Below are 19,790 nucleotides of genomic sequence, written 5' to 3'. Positions count from 1 at the left end.
GGTCATTATTATGTCCATTTTACAGATGAGAAAACTAAGTGTTGGATTGATTGAGTTTAGGGGTCACACAGTCAGTGAATGCCCGAGTCTAGATTCAAACTTGGGTCTTCTGGATTGTACATTCACTCCCTAGACCAACTGGCTTCTTCTTTTTTTCTTTTTTATCGTTAGTAAGCTTTTATTTTGTCTTTAAATTGTTTTAATTATCTTTTTTTAATAACTTTTTATTGACAGAACCCATGCCAGAGTAATTTTTTACAGCATTATCCCTTGCATTCACTTCTGTTCCAATTTTTCCCCTCTCTCTCTCCACCCCCTCCCCCAGATGGCAAGCAGTCCTTTATATCCAACTGGCTTCTGAGTTCACAGTTATGATTTCTTTCTAGTCTACCACATTGACATATCCCATTGCTTTGATGTTATTGGGGTACTTAAGAAACTCCTGTCAATCAAGCTTGTGGGAGAAGGAAGAAATACTCTTTATCTCCCTACATTAGACCAGACCCCAGCCCAGCCCAATCCCTAATAACACTTATCCCCTAGAACAGAAATGTTAAACATGCTGCAGGTTGTTGTATTGTAGTTCCCAAAGCTCCACAAGTGCAGCCTGAACCGGGTTAAAATGTAATTAGGAAATATTGAACAAAACAAAAATATCACTGGACAAGAAAAATGTTAGTAAGTGCTTTCCTGACTAAATATGCAGCCTGCAGGGATGCTTATGTACCATATAGTATGGTATAGTATTCCATTTCTATTTGAATTTGATACCACTGCCCTAGAACACAGCTTAAGGGCTAGAATAGATATATTTCTTATTGGAACCTTGAGAATCCCATATTATATTGAAGTGGAGGAGAAAGATATTAGAGAAATAAAGAAATCCAGGATGGTAGGACCCAGCACATCCTACATGGACATTCCCATCACTAATCAAAGGTCAATATACTTGATCAGTGACATTGGGCTAAGGAGTAGCCACCCTGGAACTGTTAGCCCTTCACCCATCAGTCCTAATTCAGTGGGAGCCCATGAGTCAAGAATTTTGGCAGGTAAGAGCATATTCAGACCTGTTTTGGTATCCCATGGAAAGAATACTGAATGTAGGAGTCAGTGGCTTTGGGTTCAAATCTCAGTTCTTACACTTGCCATGTCTCTGAAATAGGGAAAGTTGATTCCAGTCTCTGTTACCTCCACCTTATATGTAAAAATAAGAAAGCCAAAAAATTAAAAAAGACAGCCATATGTAATGATAGCTGGATCTCCAATCCTGAGAACAATCAATTTTGGCAGAAAGAGTTGTGTATATTGGAAAGAAAACTTTGGTGTGAATCTAGACTCTGCATTCTTAGCTGTGTGACCTCAGCCATTTAAATGGCTTCTCCTTCCCAGAACTCACTTTCTCTTTTGTAAACTGGGAAAGGCTAGACTAGCTGGGCTCTAAAGTTCCTTCTGATTCTAAATCTAGTAATCCTATGAGCTTTATGAATTTATAGAAGCCCAAACTGTCTTCCTTGAGGCTGTCAGATTAATGTTGTCAAATCCTAGAATCTGAGATTGTAAATCATTGTGAAGAGATATATTTTATATTATATATGTCATATACAATATATATCATACCTTCAGATGTAATAACAGAGATCTGACACCTGCCATCTCAAAAGACAGCGACTTAAATATATTTAAAGAGTCCATAACACTCATTACCTTGGTTTTTTTTTACTCCTTTCTCCCATTCTTGAATATTGCTCTCCACTTCTGATCTCAATTCTCCAAAGCATATTACCTTTTACAGAAAGCAGAATGCTCATTTTGGTTGACTCTGCTTTGAATTCTGTGACAGTGATAAATTCTTCCTGCATTTCTCTTCTCTTCCTGACTATGACTGTAGTATTCTTGGCCTTGTGACAAAAATACAGTGTTGGGAATACCAGGAGAAGATCTGAGACAGACAGAAGAATGCCACAGAGATGCACTGGAATCAGGAGACTTGAGTTTCACTCAAACACCTGATGTATGAGCCTAGATCAGTAACATCCCTAAGACTTTATCTTCCTCCTCTTATAAAATGAAGGACCCTTCCATCTCTTAAGTTTCCTTTCAGTTATGACATTTTTTTGGTTCTGGAATATAGTCAACTAAGGATAAATGACAAGAGTCCTACATGAGAATCTTAGAGAGTCATGGTCTCCCAAGAGATCTTCAGGTTGCTTTCTTAAAAGTCATTTGTGTTTATGTTAATTATAGTAACAGTAATTCTAGGTAACATTCATGTGATGCTTATTATGTACCAGGAACTGTGCTAAGAACTTTATAATTATTATCTCATTTGATCCCTGTAACAACCTGGGAGAGAAGTGCTACTATTATCCCCATTTTACAAATGAGGAAACTCAAACAGTGATTAAGTGACTTGCCACCCATTATATTATTAATTGTGGTAATAATAATGATAATAATTTATCATTAAAAAGATAATATGTGTAAAACTAACTTTAAAGTTCTTTATGAATGTTATCTATTACTGTTGCTATTACTAAGCCATTTTGAAGGACTAGACTTATTGATTTATTTAATAAACATTTGTTTTGCATTTACAATAAACAAGCCACTTTGCTGGGTCCTATAGGAGTTATAAAAGTAAAAAATACAGTCTGTGTCTTTAAAGATTAGAGTTTAATAGAGGGACTAAAGATGTCCACAGAAATATCTAATACAAATTAGCTTATGATAAGTGCATAAGAAAAGTATAAAGTCCTATGAGATCCAACTCTTTATAATCTAGACATAAAAAAATCACTTCTGGAATCTGGGAAATGCTCATGGAAAAAACATTTGAACAGAGCATTGAAGGATGGGGTAGGAAATTGATATGCAGGAAGCTAGATGGTGAGAGTATTCTAAACAGAGAGAATAGCATGATTTAAATTCTTTGCTAAGATTGCTTCAATTTTTGGCATCATAAAGTCGTCCTACTTTCTGAATATCTCAGCACTAGATATGCTTGCTTGTATCTTCAGTGATGATTGCAGGTCTATCTTGTCCTGTTGGGAGAGAAGAACTCAACTAGAATTATTCTTTTTTTGCCTTTCAGCCATAGTCCTGCTCATAAGTACTACCTGACAACAGACCCCATCACTGGATCCATTTTCCTGTCTGACACCAACAGTCGGCGGGTCTTCAAGGTCAAGTCAACCACAGTCGTGAAGGATGTCGTCAAGAACTCGGAGGTGGTGGCAGGGACAGGAGATCAGTGCCTTCCCTTTGATGACACTCGCTGTGGTGATGGTGGGAAAGCAACAGAAGCCACACTCACCAATCCCAGGGGTAAAGTCCAACCTGTTCTTTTCACAGAAAAATGCTGGGAGTAAACAACAGGTTGGGATGTTTAATATTTAACTATGCTGCCATCTCATGGGAAGCAATAAGTGAGAATGGGATGAGAACCAAAAAAATAGCAAAAACAAAAAGTCATCCGTTTGAATATTGGTTGGCAGTGCTTAGAACATTTGATGCAATTCAGACCAACTATTCATTAGCTTGTTACAGGAGGTCCCATGCTCAGTGCTGGGTATACTGTCCCTAAGGAGCTTACGGTCTAATAGGAGAATATAATATGCATATGATATAAAGTGAACTATGTGAACTATGATGATATGGAAGATTTGAGAGGGAGCAGCTATACTGTGATTAATACACAGAGATTATTGTACTAACCAAAGAAATAGATATTAAAAAGAAAGACACTCCCTGCCCCCAAAGAATTTATAGTCTAGTAGAGGAAGACAACATAAAAAGGAAGATAAAAAGGGAAGATGGAGAAGGGAGATAGCCAAGATGGAAGCAGAGAGAAGCCCCAAAATCCATTATAAGTGGTTGGCTCAAGTCTCCAATCAGGAGGTACTGATGAGGTGTGTAATAGTCCTAGAAAGAGGTACTGAGAAGGTATCCTCTGGGAAGAAGCTATTGGTTGGGGTGGATTTTTGTCCATCTTGCCATTTAGCACTGCTATGAGCATTTATGCCTTTCCAAAGATATGTGAAAGAGCAAGCTAGATCCAGTGGAATTACATTTCCTCAAAGATAACTGGAGGAAAAACACTTATCCCTCCTTTTAACCTTTATACACACACACACACACACACACACACACACACACACACACACACATGGCATCTTGCCCTGATGATCATTTTTTTAAATTACTAATGGTTTAATTTTCAGTAGCTTTAATACATTCCTTCCCTAGCTTAATACATTTCTACCCTTTCAAAATTTTAGATTGTGTTCACGTAATAAAAGCTGTGTTTATGGAGGGATTTGAGGTACGCAGAGTGTTTAGTGTATATGATCTCATTTGGCCCTTAGAGCAACTCTGTGAGATAATGACTATGATTACCTCTTTCTTCTAGAGAAGGAAACTGAGGCAAAGAGAGGATAAATGACTTAACCTTGGTCACACAGGATACTCAGGGTCCTTTCACTCTTTCAAAACCACAATGGGGAAAGTTGAGATGTAGAAGAGATAACTGTAGCCTCTTTGGGGGAGTAGCTGTACCCATCCTTGATCCATCCCCTATGGTGTTATTCTAGCTTTGTATCAGAGAATTTGCATGTGTCTCTGGCTCAGGAACAAAAGCTGCTTGGAGCCATCATACCCTGAAAAAGCCAGGATAACCACAGACATCTATTATAGCAGGTGTACATCCTGAAGGTGTGTCCCACATCAGAGAATGCTAGAATTTTAGAGCAGGCAGGGATTTTAGAACACAGAATTCTGGATCAAAGAACAAAATTGTTACTACATGCTTCAATATCTGCAGGATCACAGATTTCATTGATTTGGTTCTTCCCTCCTGCCTAAAAGAGAGGAGTAACTTGCTGATTTCTGCTTTAGAATTGTGGTTCATCTCATTAACCATTCTGTCTTTGAACCCTTTGAAATCTGCTCTAAGGGTGTCTAGCAGACCAAGACTGGCTTTTTTTGTCCTCTCTTCCAAACTAGGAGATGATAGGATCATTTCCCTATCAACTCTCCCATTATTTCCACTCTCGCCATCAGTCTCTTGTATTCTTTTTACCCTGAATAGATACCATTAGTTGTTACTAACATATTGGGGATATTGATTAACCTTCTCTACATCTTTTCTTTCTGACCATATATTTATTTTACGTAATGAATGTTACCAATGAAAATTCAAAATTTTTTTTTTAGCTTTCCTAAAATCACTCAGTCAACAAGCTTTTATTAACCTCCTAATGCATGCCAGGCATGTGCCAAGCACTGGGAATACAAAGAAAGGCAAAATAATAATAATAATAATATTAAACTGAAATATGACTTTGTGAAATTGTAAAATCCCTACTACGAAGTATCAAGTGGTCTCAGGTAGGATTTGAAAGGCCTTCAAGGTCATTTTGTCTCTAGCCTCCCCATCCAGTTATCGTTCAGTTCTGGTCAGAAGAGTTCCAGAAACATAGAACTCCTTGCCTTGGAAGAAAGGATCCTGAATTCCTGTTCCACAGAATCTCAGAGCAGCTATAATTCTTTTTTTATTAAAGCTTTTTATTTTCAAAACATATGCATGGATAATTTTTCAACATTAACCATTGCAAAACTTTGTATTGCAAATTTTCTCTTCTTCCCCCACCAGAGCAAGTAATCCAAAATATGTTAAATCTATTAAAATATATGTTAAATCCAATATATGTAAACATATTTATACAATAATCTTGGACAGTTATAATTCTTAAAAAGTATTTGTTTTCTATTGAAAAAGTAAAAAGTAAAATCTTAATTCTCTTTTCCTCCTAGGTCCTACATCTCTCCTCAGGGACCAAAAAACAAAAATAAAACCCAAAAAAAAAAAAAAAAAACCCTCAAATTTATTCTTTCACAGTCATTCAAATACTTGAAGACATCCATCTGTTATGCCTCCTCTACCTCAAGCCCAAACCCTTCAGCTCCTTCTATGCATTCTCACATAACAATTTTGAATCCCATTCATTGCCCTTCCCTACTATATACATCCCAGAATCATACATCAGGTTCAATCATCTTATTTTACAAATGACGAAATTGCAGCTCAGAGTGATTTTTCCAAAGTTGGGATCCTCTAGCTCCTTGCAATGTTATTCCCCTGCCTCTCTATCATAAATCCCAGAAGAGAAGACAGTCATCTCTCCTCTTGGTGATTCTCCATAAATAATATTAATTAAATCCCCAGCTTTGTTAGAGACCCTCTTAATTTTCTCCTAAAACTTTGTCCGGGATTCTGTACACACACACACACACACACACACACACACACACACACACACTGTGGCTGGTAAGTTGCCCCAAAGCCTGTAATTAACCCAGATCCAAGTGACAGACCAGCTACCACTGGCAGACAGTTTACTGAGGGAGGGGAAGAGAAGTCCATCTATTTAACACAACAAAAGGGAAGGAATTAATCAGGGGACTGATCATTTCTATTAACTTGTGCAGCCAGAGCCATAAACAAAACCGCCATTGTTAACTGAGTCCTCATCAGTTCTGGCAGATGGCGCAAGGGGGAGGAAACAAAAGACAGGCAGACAAGGAAACCCCTGTCTTGGTGCTTTCAGAGCATAATTAATTTCTATCCAAGGCAGACAAGGGAAGAAGGATTCCCCTTCTATGAACTTATCTTGTCCTCGCTTTGAAAATTACTCTCCAACATTAAGAAATATAATACTAATGGAGCAACTCCTAGTGGATACCTTGTAATAATACACCTTGATGGCATCACCTTGATGTATGTGAATCATCATCCCCATTTTATTGATGATAAAACTGAGGCTCAGAGAGCTTTAGTCCCTAGTCACCCAAATCCTAAGAGTCAGAGGGTAGATCCAATCTAATCCAGGATACTTTAAACTATTCTGCATTGTAGTAAATAGTAAATTGTAGTAAAATTGCATACATTAGGAGCTTAATAAATGCTTGTTAACTGACTCATTTTAAGTCATCACACTTTAGGAATGACATTTAGGAATGACCAAAGAGCTTTTTGGTCTCATTCCAGTCATTTCCCTTCTGTACGGCTGAATGTCCCTACTGGTAAAATGAGGAGTTTGGACGAAATGACTCCTAGATATTTCCCAGCCATGTTAGGGTCTTTTGCAATCTTGATGTTTGCTACCTGGATGCAAAAACCTCAGACCCATAGAACCTCGCACCCCAATCTCCACTGTGTTCAAGCATCATTCTGTAGTCATTGGATATAAGAGCAAGAAGGAGAAAGGTCAGGAACCCTTTAAAGAAAGCCACAGAAGGGGTAGGAGTATCCAATGGAACAAGTGGGTGACCAGGAAGAAGACACCTCATCTAAGTCATTTCACCGAATCCTAGAGCCAGAATGACCTCAGAAGGCTTCTAGTCTAATCCCTACCTGAACAAGAATAAGTAGACATTCTTTTCTATATAGCAAGTCTTTAAATATTCATTGTTACTTTATTTTCTGTTATAACTTAGAATCACAGCATCATGGGAGACCCCTCAGACAACCTCTAGTTCAATTATCCCAAGTAAAATTCCCCTCTATGTCATTCCCAACCAACGTTCATCTAGCTTCTTCTGGAGTACCTCCAGTGACAGATGGGGAGATCACTATCACATCATCACCCCCCTTTCCTTAATCCACCTAATTCCTCAAGATTGCCTATTTCATTTTGAGACAGCATGAAGCATTAGGAAGTTGTTTTTTTCTCATAATTATCATTTTCTCTCTTTATATCTCAGCACCAAACATAGTGCCTGACACACAACTGTCTTCTCTGATGAATCATTATTTAATTTGGTGGAGCTCAAACCTGCTTCTCTGTGACTTGACACCTTTAAACCTGGTTCTACTTTCCTGACCTAAACAGAATAAATCCAATTCTTTTTTTCCTCCTAAAATGACTCTTCAGATCTTTTTTTAAAAACCTAAATTATGATGGTGGCCTGTCACATTCATCATCTCATTTGATGGTCAAGCTGTTATCGCTTTGTCTGCACTCAGAAAATGAGGACCTAAAGATAGAACTCACATTTTTAATGACCCTTCCCAGACACAAAGCCCTTTCCCTGGGGCATCATCTGTATTGATTCTCATGACAAACTTCTCCGATTGGCAGTGCCAAATCCCCATATTACATATTAGGAAACAGGAGAAAGTCTGTGTCTGGGGGACACGTGCCAGGGGGTCAGGTTGGAACAAATAAAACAGGATTTGGAATTTTCCAGTCTCACATCCCTCAAGGGATCCAGCAGGTACCTATGACCTGATTTCAGCAGACCTTGTGCTTTGTAGATGTCACAGAGGATGAGAATACTGCACTTGGTTTCAATACTGCCTCAAATACTTTCTGGCTGTGTGACCTCTCCTCTTTAAGTCACCTCTTCTAAGTCTCAGTTTTCCCATCTATAAAATCAGGACAATAATAGCACCCATCTCCCCCTTCCCCAAATAGGATTTGTTTCAAGCCTCCAGTGAGATAATATATGTAAAGAGCTTTGTAGACTTTACAATTCAGTATAAAGCTAGTTGTTGGTAATTATTTTCTTTCTTTCAGGCATTACAGTGGACAAATTTGGGCTGATCTACTTTGTGGACGGCACCATGATCAGACGCATTGATCAGAATGGGATCATCTCCACTCTCCTGGGATCCAATGACCTGACATCTGCCCGACCTCTCAGCTGTGACTCTGTCATGGATATCTCTCAGGTAAAAAGGGTCCCAGAGTAAATCCTTGGGCTGGAAGCCTGGCTTGCTGCTTCCAGAGACCTTGGGCCTCCCACCAAGGATCTGGCCAGAGGCCTATTTTTTTATGGCCTGGTCATTTGGCACAGCCTCCACTCAGGACTGAATTGGATTAGCATCGAGGAAGTGGTGGTTTGCATACATACACTTTTGCCTGAATTAGCAACAACAGGAAGAAGAGAAGTCTTGAATTACATCAGATTGCAAATTGGTTACAGCCACAATCAAGCCAAGCTTTTTAAGCCCTTCGCCTCATAAACACACCAGCCCACACAAGAGTGCTCTCTCTTTCAATTATTGTTTTTATTTTTAGAGTTTGTCAGACCTCTTCCTGTGACCCAAAGCATGGGTCCCACCTTCTCTCCCTCTCCGACAGAACAGGAGCTGATTCAAGGCCTAATAATATTAGTAGTAACTCATATCCCCATTTGGCTTACACACTTATTTGACCCTCATAACCATCTTTTTTGAGGTTAGATAGTGCACATCTTCTGGTCCTACACCTGGCTTACCTTTGTTCCCTCTGGTCACCTGTTGAATTCCTACCTGGTCTTTAAATCAGGCATCAAATGTCACCTAACAGAATTTATGATAACAGAGTAGCAATAGGGATGAGGACTGGACCTGAAATTTAATTCCAATTGGGAGCTTCCAAGTGAAGAAAGGATTTCCTTTGCAGCTTAAGGCTCTTAAGAGAGTTGCCAATGTGTCAGATACTAGACTAGTCAGTTCTTCCTAAATCTGAAGCTAACCTCTGGCTGATATTTATATGATTTTGTTGTTTTATAATGTACTTTACTTAATTATCTATTTTCACACTTTTTTGAATGAAGTAGTGTAGTACAAATAAGTATCTTGGACACAAAGGAACCTTAGAGATTATCTATAAACCAGCTCCCATTTTACAGAGGAGCAAACTGAGCCTTAGAGAGGGGAAAGAATTGGACCAAGATCAAAGAATGAGTTAATAGAACTAAAATTCAGATTTCCTAAACCATAGAATGGATTTAGGATTGGGAAGGACTTAGTGTTAACTGAGTTTCCCAAAATGGAACCTTCTAAAACAGAAGGAATTATTTGCCTGAAGTCATACATTCAGCAAATAACCATCCTGAAGATGAGTAATCCCAAGCCCTATGAGATTGGCTGATCTGACCTCAGCCACACCGTGAATTAGGATGAGATCTCAAGTCTTCTGTCCTTTGGTCCAGTTCTATCTTACCTATCTCAGGTCTGTTTAATAGACTTCCTAGAATAGATTTACTGAAATACTCATTAATGTCTCCCTTCTTTGCTAGCTTTCCTGCCAGACACATTGTTGATGAAATGATATCTCTAGATGAGTAGATATGCACTGATTGACAGTCAGAGGCAATGGGATAGCATAGAAAGAGCTTTGGAGTCAAGAAACAGAATCTGATTCTTAGAATCTCTGCTCCCTCAGGGCTCAGAATCCCCATCAGGTCCCAACAATCTTGCTTAGTACTTAGTTGGACTTGTAGAAATCATTTCTTCACTCTGAGACCAAATTTACCTATTTATAAAATAAGGCATTGAGGTAGCTGATCTCTGTTTGTAATTCTCTGTTCTTTGTTCTAGCCTGGGTTTTGAAGAACCATTTTCAATTTTTAACATTCCGTGTCTGAACATTCTACCCTCTCGTATTCTTTCCCAGCTCTAATATTCCCTTGATCTGTACACGAACACTCATGAGCATACAGACACTTTTCCTGCTTTGGGGATCGCTTTTTCATCACTGGTGACAGCCATAATGGTCTCTGCAGTCAGGTCCCCAGGGTACCATGAGAGCAGAGGGTATAAAATATTTAGCTGCCAACGATGACAAGAAATGATTTTTAAGAAAATGAAAATTCTCTTGTCGCTTCAGAGTAAACTGTGGTCTTGATGGTAACCAAGGGCAGATGTGAAGCCATATTCCAAAGAGGAATAGGAAGTATGAAGGCAGTTGTGATGGAAAGCCACAGGAAGGAGGGAATGCTCTCCACAGGAACAAGAAACATAGGCCAGAGTCTGGAAAAAGCTAGGGAAGCCATGGCTAAGATACAGAAATGAGGGAGGAACATTATTGCACCATCAACAACCCACAGCTTGATTCAATATCCATTCATTAACCTAATCAATACTGTCTGCAGATCCCTGTACCCAAAGCTAGAAAATGACAAAAAACATATATTTATATAAAACAGTCCCTACCATGTGGAATGTATGGATGTGTTAATTTGGACTGTGAATCCTCAGCAACAGTGGCAGGATGAGGCCCAAATTTGGATTTGGGAGATCCAGATTCAATTCCTGCTCTGCTATTTACTGAGTCCTGCCTTAGAACTTTGACTTCCTCACTTGGAAGATCTATCTACTTGACCTGCCTCTATTTGAAAAGTCCTTTGCTAGATGTTGGGGAGACATAGAGAGATGGATAAGATGATGTCTCTGCCCTTGAGAACCCAGTAATGGAGTTGGTGAGACAAAATATAAACATGTGAAATATAAATAAAACAACAAAAAACCTAAATGACATTTCAAGATGCCTGAACCCAAAAAATCATGAGCCTACATAGGAACACTACCACAGATGCTAACTACCATAAGAGTAGTTACTATAAGTTACCATAAGAGTTCAGAGTTGAGCAGGGACTATTTCAGACTGGCATAAGGAGGAGAGATTTTAAGAAAAGAGTTGTTAGGCAGTCAATCAGAAAGTATTTATTAACTGCTTTCTACATGTTGGGCTGAATGCTGGCCCAGCTTCATCAGAAATCCTTTACTAGACTTTGCATGTAGTTTGTGGAATATGGTATATCATTTTTGTTTTTGCTATTAAAATTAATCTTCCTTGTCTTCCAGAAGGCAAAACTTGGGAGAAGTGGGAGCTCAAAGTTATAGAGAGAGAGAATTCATGTCAATTAAAAAACATTTACCAAAAAAAAAAAAAAAAACTTGCTGATAGAATTTTCCAAAAGTGGAATTGTCTGCCCTAATATAGTGATATTATAGATATCTATATAGATAGATAGATGGATAGATAGATCTAGATTTAGATCTAGATAGAATTTCCCATCACAAAATATCACACATATTTTATGGACTAGCTCCATAAGAACCAGCACTTATCAGGTGAGTTTATAAAAAGTTGTGCCATTTTAGAGTGGGGAAAGCAGTTCCAGCTCTCACATGCCTAAGAGAAATTCTTTGTGGGGCATGCCTATTGAGCAGCCACCTTCCTCTGAAGCTTTAATAATCCCCCTAATTGGCAATGAGCCAATGGATTGAGCCCTATAAACCAGATGATCACTGGAAGAGTTTAAATAAGGATTGATCTTCCACTTGTGGAGTGTTACTTAGCCAATATGTGTGAGCCTTGGGACTATATCTACTTTACCAAGCTGTCTCTATTACATTGGCTAATATTTCCTGGCTCATGGTACTTCAAATGCCACCTTCTTTCCAAGGCTTTCCCTGATCCCTGTATATAGTGTGCATTTATTATATAATAATGTATGCTACATCTAATATAAAATATTTTATTAACCTTAATAAACTTCAGGTTTCTTGATGATTGGGACTATTATCTTATCTAAATTATGTCTATCCCCTTGGACTTATCCCAAGGCTCTATACATAGTAGGAACTTAAAAAGTATCTGGCTTATCTTAAAGCTTTATATACAGCAGGATCTTAAAAAGTATCTGACTTGTCCCAAAGCTTTATACACAGTAGCATCTTCAAAAGTATCTGATTTGTCCCAAAGCTCTATACACTGTAGCATCTTTAAAAGTATCTGACTTATCCTAAGATCTATACACAGTAGAATCTTTAAAAGTATCTGACTTGTCCCAAGGCTCTATACAGAGTAGGATCTTTAAAAGTATTTGCTGAAAGAATGGCTGATAACAGTCACAGGGATGAAATAAATAGTGAGAAAGAGCAGTTCACCTCATATCTGTGTCTCACTGCCAGGTTCGCCTAGAGTGGCCCACCGACTTGGCGATCAATCCAATGGATAACTCCCTCTACGTTCTTGACAACAATGTGGTCCTGCAGATCTCCGAGAACCATCAAGTCCGCATTGTTGCGGGGAGACCCATGCACTGCCAGGTCCCTGGTATTGACCACTTCTTACTAAGCAAGGTGGCAGTCCATGCGACACTGGAGTCTGCCACAGCCCTGGCTGTCTCTCACACTGGGGTCCTGTACATTGCAGAGACTGATGAAAAGAAAATCAACCGCATCAGACAGGTCACCACCAATGGGGAGATCTCCCTGGTGGCCGGGGCTCCCAGTGGCTGCGACTGCAAGAACGATGCTAACTGTGACTGCTTCTCTGGGGACGACGGGTACGCCAAGGATGCTAAGTTGAATTCCCCCTCTTCCCTCGCTGTGTGCGCTGATGGGGAGCTCTATGTCGCTGACCTGGGAAACATCAGGATCCGCTTTATCCGGAAAAACAAGCCCTTCTTGAACACCCAGAACTTGTATGAGTTGTCTTCCCCCATTGACCAGGAGCTCTACTTGTTCGATACCAGTGGTAAACATCTGTACACCCAGAGCCTCCCCACCGGAGATTACCTGTACAACTTCACTTACACAGGGGACGGGGACATCACCCTCATCACAGATAACAATGGCAACATAGTGAATGTGCGCAGGGACTCCACCGGGATGCCTCTCTGGCTGGTGGTCCCAGATGGCCAGGTATACTGGGTGACAATGGGCACTAACAGTGCCCTCAAAAGTGTGACAACCCAAGGGCATGAGCTGGCCCAAATGACGTACCATGGCAACTCTGGTCTCCTTGCAACCAAAAGCAATGAAAATGGATGGACAACGTTTTATGAGTGAGTACTGATCCAATTCCATTAGAGTCATTAAACACACTGCTTTCTAAAAGGTGGGGTTTGGTTGGGGAGCAGTTTTGTTCAGAAGTGTAGGTTATGTTTTCTGTGCTTTTATATTCCAAATGGCTTTTTCTAGGAGATTCTGATTCAACATGGCATGGTGTAAAAGTCTCCTCTCCCTTCCTATTCCCTAATTACCTGAATTAGAAGAGCCTGAAATATCATTAAGCCAACACTTCCCAGATGCACAAACCCCTTCTCCAAGTTCTCTGTAGTCCTTTAGTCTCTACTTGCAGACCTCTAAAGATAGGGAATTCACTTCCTCCTAAAGCATCCTGTCTCATCCCATCTCATTATTAGGCAGTTCTGATTGTTTTTTAGCTTTTTAATAATAGCTTTTTTTTCAAAATATATGCAAAGACAATTTTCAGCATTCACCCATACAAAATCATGTTTTCCCAATTTTTCTCCATCCTCTAAATAGCAAGTAATTCAAAATAGGTTAAACACGTACAATTCTTCTAAACATATTTCCACATTTATCATGCTGCACAAGAAAAATCAGATTAAAAAGAGAAAAAATAATTTTAAAAAGTAAGTAAACAATAACCAAAAAAGGTGAAAATACTATGTTGTGATCCACATTCAGTTCCCATAGTCCTCTCTTTGGATGCAGAGTATTCCTTCCATCACAAGTCTATTGTAATTGATCTGAATCAACACAATAGCCAAGTCCATCACAGCTGATCATCAAATAATCTGGTTGTTGCTGTGTACAATGTTCTCTTGGTTCTACTCATTTCATTTAACATTAGTTCATGTAAGTCTCTCCAGACAATTCTGATTGATGAGTTCTTTAACACTACAATGAGAGACCACATCAAACTAGCAGTATTGTCAACCAAGTGATCCCACCAGTTATTCTAGATAAGAATAGGAGAGGGAGGAATGGTATAGAAGACATCATTTTCAGGTCACTAGAAAACATAAAATTATGATTTTCTAAACTGTATTAACTGCAAACTTCACAGTTTAACAAAACTTCACATTGCCCAAGGTTATACAAGTCAGTCAAATTGATGAATAAATGTTTATTAAGCACCTACTATGGGTCCAGCAATGATCCAAAAGCTAGGGATGCAAAAAATGAATAATCTCTAATAAGCTTTTAATGGGCTTATAGTACAATAGGGAAAATAAGAAGTACAAATATAAGTAGAAAGAGAATAACTATGCAGAGAATAAACTCAAAGTTCAACTAATTATAATATACTAGGTTTTGGAGGGAACAGTTGAGAGGATTCAAAAAAGCTCTAGGTAGCAGATGGTCTTTGAGCTACATCTTAAAAAAAAAAAGAAAGAAAGAAAGAAAAGAAAAAAAAATTCTGGAGTTGAGATGAGTGCATTCCAAGCCTGAAGGGACAGGCAGGACAAAGGTCTAAAAGCAGGAGGTGATGGAGTGTCCGGTGGGAGGAGCAGACAGACCAGTCAGTCAAGACAAGTCGACAATAACTTGTTAATTGCTTCCTAGGTGCCAGGCGTGATGCTGATTATATGACAATCTGAATAGAAGCCAGAGTGTAGAAGGAGTAATATTTAATGTGACTGGATAAATAGATTTGAGGATATGTTGTGAAGAACTTTGAAAGCTATAAACAGAGGTGTTTATATGTGCTCCTAAAGGCAATAAGAAAGAAGTGGAGTTGATTGATTAGGGTCAAATCTTTAATTAAAGAAAATAATTTTGGCAATAGAATGGAGGATGAACTGGGTTATGAAGGTTGAGTCAGGGAGAACTACTGTTAGAATTAGAAGAGCCTTACATATCATTAAACCAACACGTCACAGAAGCATAAACCCCCTCCCCAAGATCCCTGTCAAGTGGTCATCTAACCTCTACTTGAAGACCTCTAAAGATGGAGAATTCACTTCCTCCTGAAGCATCCTGTCTCATCCTATCCCACTGTTGGGCAATTGTAAAGCAGTTTTTTTAACTGTACGATGGGAGACTATAACCTCAAACTATCAATGCTATCAAGCAAGTGATCCCACCAGTTATTCTAGATAAAACAAGGAGAGGAAGAAATGGTACAGAAGACATCATTTTCAGATCACCAAAAGGCATGCAATTAGGTAATAATCTAAGTGAGAAACAAGAAAGGCCTGAACTAAGGTGGTAATTATTTGAGTATAGAAAAGAGTCAGAATTGAGAGATGCTTTTGAAATGGCAAGATTTAGCAAGTGATCAGATATGTGGGGTAAGAGAAGAGTGAGGAGTTGAGGAGGATGCTGAGGTTACAAAAATGGGAGCCTGGAAAGATGGTGTTGCCTTAGAAAAAAATAAGGATGTTTAGGGGCATTTAGGTAGTGCAATGGATAGAGCATCATCCCTGTAGTCAAGAAGATTTGAATTCAAATCTGGCCTCATTCACTTACTATGTGACCCTTGGTAAGTCACTCAACCCCAATTTGCAAGGAAGGAAGGAAGGAAGGAAGGAAGGATGGATGTTTGAAAGAGGGGAAGGTTTAGGGGGAAGATAATGAGTTCTGTATGAATTGGATTGGAGGCATCTGGTTCCACAGCTAATAAGACCATCAGTAAGCACTTATAGGATCAATGGATTTAGAGCTTGGTGGGACCTTGCTGATCAAGTCCCATCCCATCATTTTACAGAAGAGGAAACTGAGACTGAAAATAATAGCATGCTATTTATTCAAGGCTAAATAGTGAGAGAGAAAGGAAGGAGAGAGATAGGAGGGAGACAGAGACAGAGACAGAGACAGCTGGGATTCAATCTGACTCCAAATCTAGTTCTCTTTCCTGTTTCATGCTGTTGAAATCAGAACTGAAACTCCAGTGCCTGCTGCTTGGTTCAGTGCTGCTGCCTTTCCAGCTTTCCTACCTGCATCCTTTGTGACGCAATGCTTGCCCGACAGGTGAAGGCAGGTGTCTGCCATGGCAAGGTCTTGTTTTCAAAGTGCTTGGCTCCCCATAGGATTCTCCTTATGTTTTTGGAATCCCAATGGGGAGAGAGCTGGCTGCCCCTGCCAGAAGAGCTTGCTCAGCTCCTTGTCCAATTTACTGCTTTCCCTTAGAATTAGACATAGTTCAGCAGCAGAGCATAAATCAGCCCGGCTGTGCAAGGCATGGCATTGAAAGCAGAGTAAAAGGCAACAGCTACAAGCCGACAGCACGTCCTCAGTGGGAAACAACACATCCCAATGTGCCAAATAGGTGTTCTAGTCATGTCCGTTCCTCCTGAGGAAAGGGATCATTTAATTCCTCACAAGCCAGAGATGGGACCTGCTAAGCTAAACCTGATGTTCTCACCAATTAGGAGAAAGGGGTTGCTGAAGGAGAAATGAGGGGAACTTTAGGAGAAAGTCCAAGTCGAAAACGACCAGCCTTTGAGTCTTTGAGACAGATCCCCAGTCTCTGTTGGCATCAACAATCTCCAAAGATCATTGTGGTATTGGGCTGCACTGAAAGTATCATGGCCAATGTAAAGATGGGGCCCATGTCATATGAGAGTATATTTAAAAACCTAAAGATATTTAATCTGGGAAGAAGGGAAAACTTTCATCAGGATGTGATAGCTCCTTTTCAGTATTTGGAGAGCCAACTGTCAAGGAGAATAAAAATTCAATTTGTTCTGTTCCACCTCAGAGATCAGAACAGTGACCAACGAGTAGAAGGTACCTAAAATAAGATTTTGACTCAATTTGAGGGTGGAAATGTCGGGAGAACTTGCTCACATTTAAAAATATCCAGAGAGAACGTGGACTGACTGCCTTTGTAAGGGAGTAAGTACTCCATCATTGAAAGTGTTTGAGCAAAGTCAATATAATCCCTCATCAAGAATGTTGTAAATGCCTATTGGGGTGCAGATTGGACTTTTATCACCTCTCAAGTCCCTTCTCACTCAGAAATACAGTGATTCTGTGTTAGGGCTCACAACTCTAGTTAATAAAGGGGGATACACCAGAAGGATTATATGAACTCTCCTGAGAAAAGCCTTTTTATTTGATCACTCTACAGAATCCCATGATGCTTCATTTGTAGAGCATTGTTGGACATTGAATTCTTCCTCGTAACTAAATTTTCTAGTCATCCAAAGTTTAACTCTCCAAATGCCAGAGGTTTTTCTCCTCATGTTCCTTTGCCAGGGAAATCTTTCTAAAATTAATTACCACATTTCCTTGCCTTCATAAACAGGATATTGGTTGTAATTTGACTTTATCTTGATGTTTAGTCATTGTACACACCATTGATTATCCAGTGCATAGAACAATGATGTCCATGTGTTTAGGGAGTGCATGGGGCATTTGGTACTTGTATGAAATAGCCCCAAATTGTTCTATTCTTGGAATTCTGTGCTTGTCATCTAGAGATCTTCTCATTTCTAACTTACTATCTCATTTTTTTTATTGACATCAGTGGGCCTTCCTTTAGTCCTTGCAGCTCTTTGTAATCTGCTGTGAGTTTGGAAACAAATGAACCATATCTGTCTCAAGTAAGAGTAAATGGGTGCAAAGAAACATCCTAAGGGACTCTGTTTCTGAGTAATGCTAAAGAACTTGACTGTAAGGAACTTGTAATGTCTATTTAGGCCACTCAGAAGCATTTGGAGCTTCTTTCCTTTTCTTGACTGTTTTCAGATATTTGAACTACCTGTTAGTAAGGTGGTTCTGTGAATCCCAAAATTAATTTGAATCTGTAAACTATGTATTATCCTAAATTTTAAGCAGATGTTTCATCATTCTAAAAATCAAGAAGAAGAAAGCATGTGACATCATATTCACATAATAACTTACCTTCCTCCAGTGAGTGCTCCCTCCATACCCACATGTATCAGAGAAGAAAACAGAGCATTGTGAAGGCAGTTCCAACAAAGCTCTCAAGTGTGGATTCTTATGTCTGACCTCCCGGGACCAGAATAGCTAAATATGTAAAGGCACATCCCTAGTAACTTAGCAAGTGATGACTACCTCTGCTAGTTGTGTAGTGAGTTTTATCCAACCAACTTTTATTAAGCATGTATTGTATTCAGAGCTCCATGCTTATCATTGGGGAAGATAAAAAATTTCAGAGAGACATATTCCCTTCCTTTCTGAGGTTTACCATATAGAAGAAAAGATTTAAATCTGTTTGGATGGAAGGAAGGAAGATCCACACAGGTCTAACATCACAGATCCCTGCAGTATTAAAGTTGCTAGGTCCAATTGTTCCCAAAATACACACTATTGTCTCTATAAAGTCCCTGCTGTGGATTGTTTTACCCAAAATGAAAAAGACATGTTCATATCTTAAGGAGAAAAAAAGCCTTAGAAAATAGCAATTATCTTGATTAATTCATTGAAATGGAAATATACTAAATAATTCAGTTGTCTGCAGAGCCTGGACAAGCCATTTTCTTCATTATTTAGCCAATGCAAAGTTTTGGTTATTATTGCTTTTAAAAAGTGTACATGGGCATATTGTACCCCTACTCCCTCTCAGTTTCCCCAGACATCTGATTCAAAATAAGGTTCTATGTATCACAATATTCCTTAATATCAGCTAATCCTTAGAACTAAAATTCATATAAACCCAGTTCAGTTCAGTTCAGCAAGAATGTATTAATTACCTGCTGTGTGCCAGTAACTATACTGTGTACTAGGGATTCAAAGAAAGAGGAGAGTAGAAGGCCTTCTCCTCAAGAAACTTCTTTTCTACTAATGAAATATAATACATACACTAATCAAAAAAATACAAAAGAAAGATAAATTTATTTCAGGTGAGACCAAGAACAGATAGGGGAACATCAGGAAAAGTCTTCTATAAATAATTAAAATAATCTAGAAAATAGTAATTCTATTACATGTATATTCTATAATAATTTTAATATAAATTCTATAATAAAAATAATCTATAGAAGATTAAACCTGATCTGTGCTTTGAAGGAAACTCACAATTCAGTGAGATGGACAAGAGAAAGGAAAATATTCAAAGAATGGACAGATACTTTAAAGACACAGACAAAAGATAAAGACAAAAAGACAGAGATAGGAGATGGGGTGTCATGTCCAGAATCATTTGAAATGTGAAATACAAGAGGGAAAGAAATGTGTAATCAATCTAGAAAAATAAGTTAGAATCAATTATGGCTTTCAATGCCATTCA

The 19,790-nt window shown here is 38.9% G+C and overlaps 1 protein-coding gene across 1 annotated transcript in view; it reads left to right on the top strand.

Annotated features, from left to right (window-relative positions):
* TENM4 (teneurin transmembrane protein 4) overlaps window positions 1-19,790 on the top strand; it is a 1,176,249-nt gene that overhangs the window by 1,111,576 nt on the left and 44,883 nt on the right. Inside the window, exons 25-27 of the mRNA XM_051987214.1 lie at window positions 3,095-3,327; window positions 8,580-8,734; window positions 12,749-13,626. Of these exons, the coding sequence (XP_051843174.1) occupies window positions 3,095-3,327; window positions 8,580-8,734; window positions 12,749-13,626 (1,266 nt within the window). The remainder of the gene's footprint in view (window positions 1-3,094; window positions 3,328-8,579; window positions 8,735-12,748; window positions 13,627-19,790) is intronic.

Source organism: Antechinus flavipes, chromosome 3 (genome assembly GCF_016432865.1).
Source record: "Antechinus flavipes isolate AdamAnt ecotype Samford, QLD, Australia chromosome 3, AdamAnt_v2, whole genome shotgun sequence".
NCBI classification, from domain to species: domain Eukaryota; kingdom Metazoa; phylum Chordata; class Mammalia; order Dasyuromorphia; family Dasyuridae; genus Antechinus; species Antechinus flavipes.
This window is presented reverse-complemented; position numbering and strand designations above follow the sequence as displayed.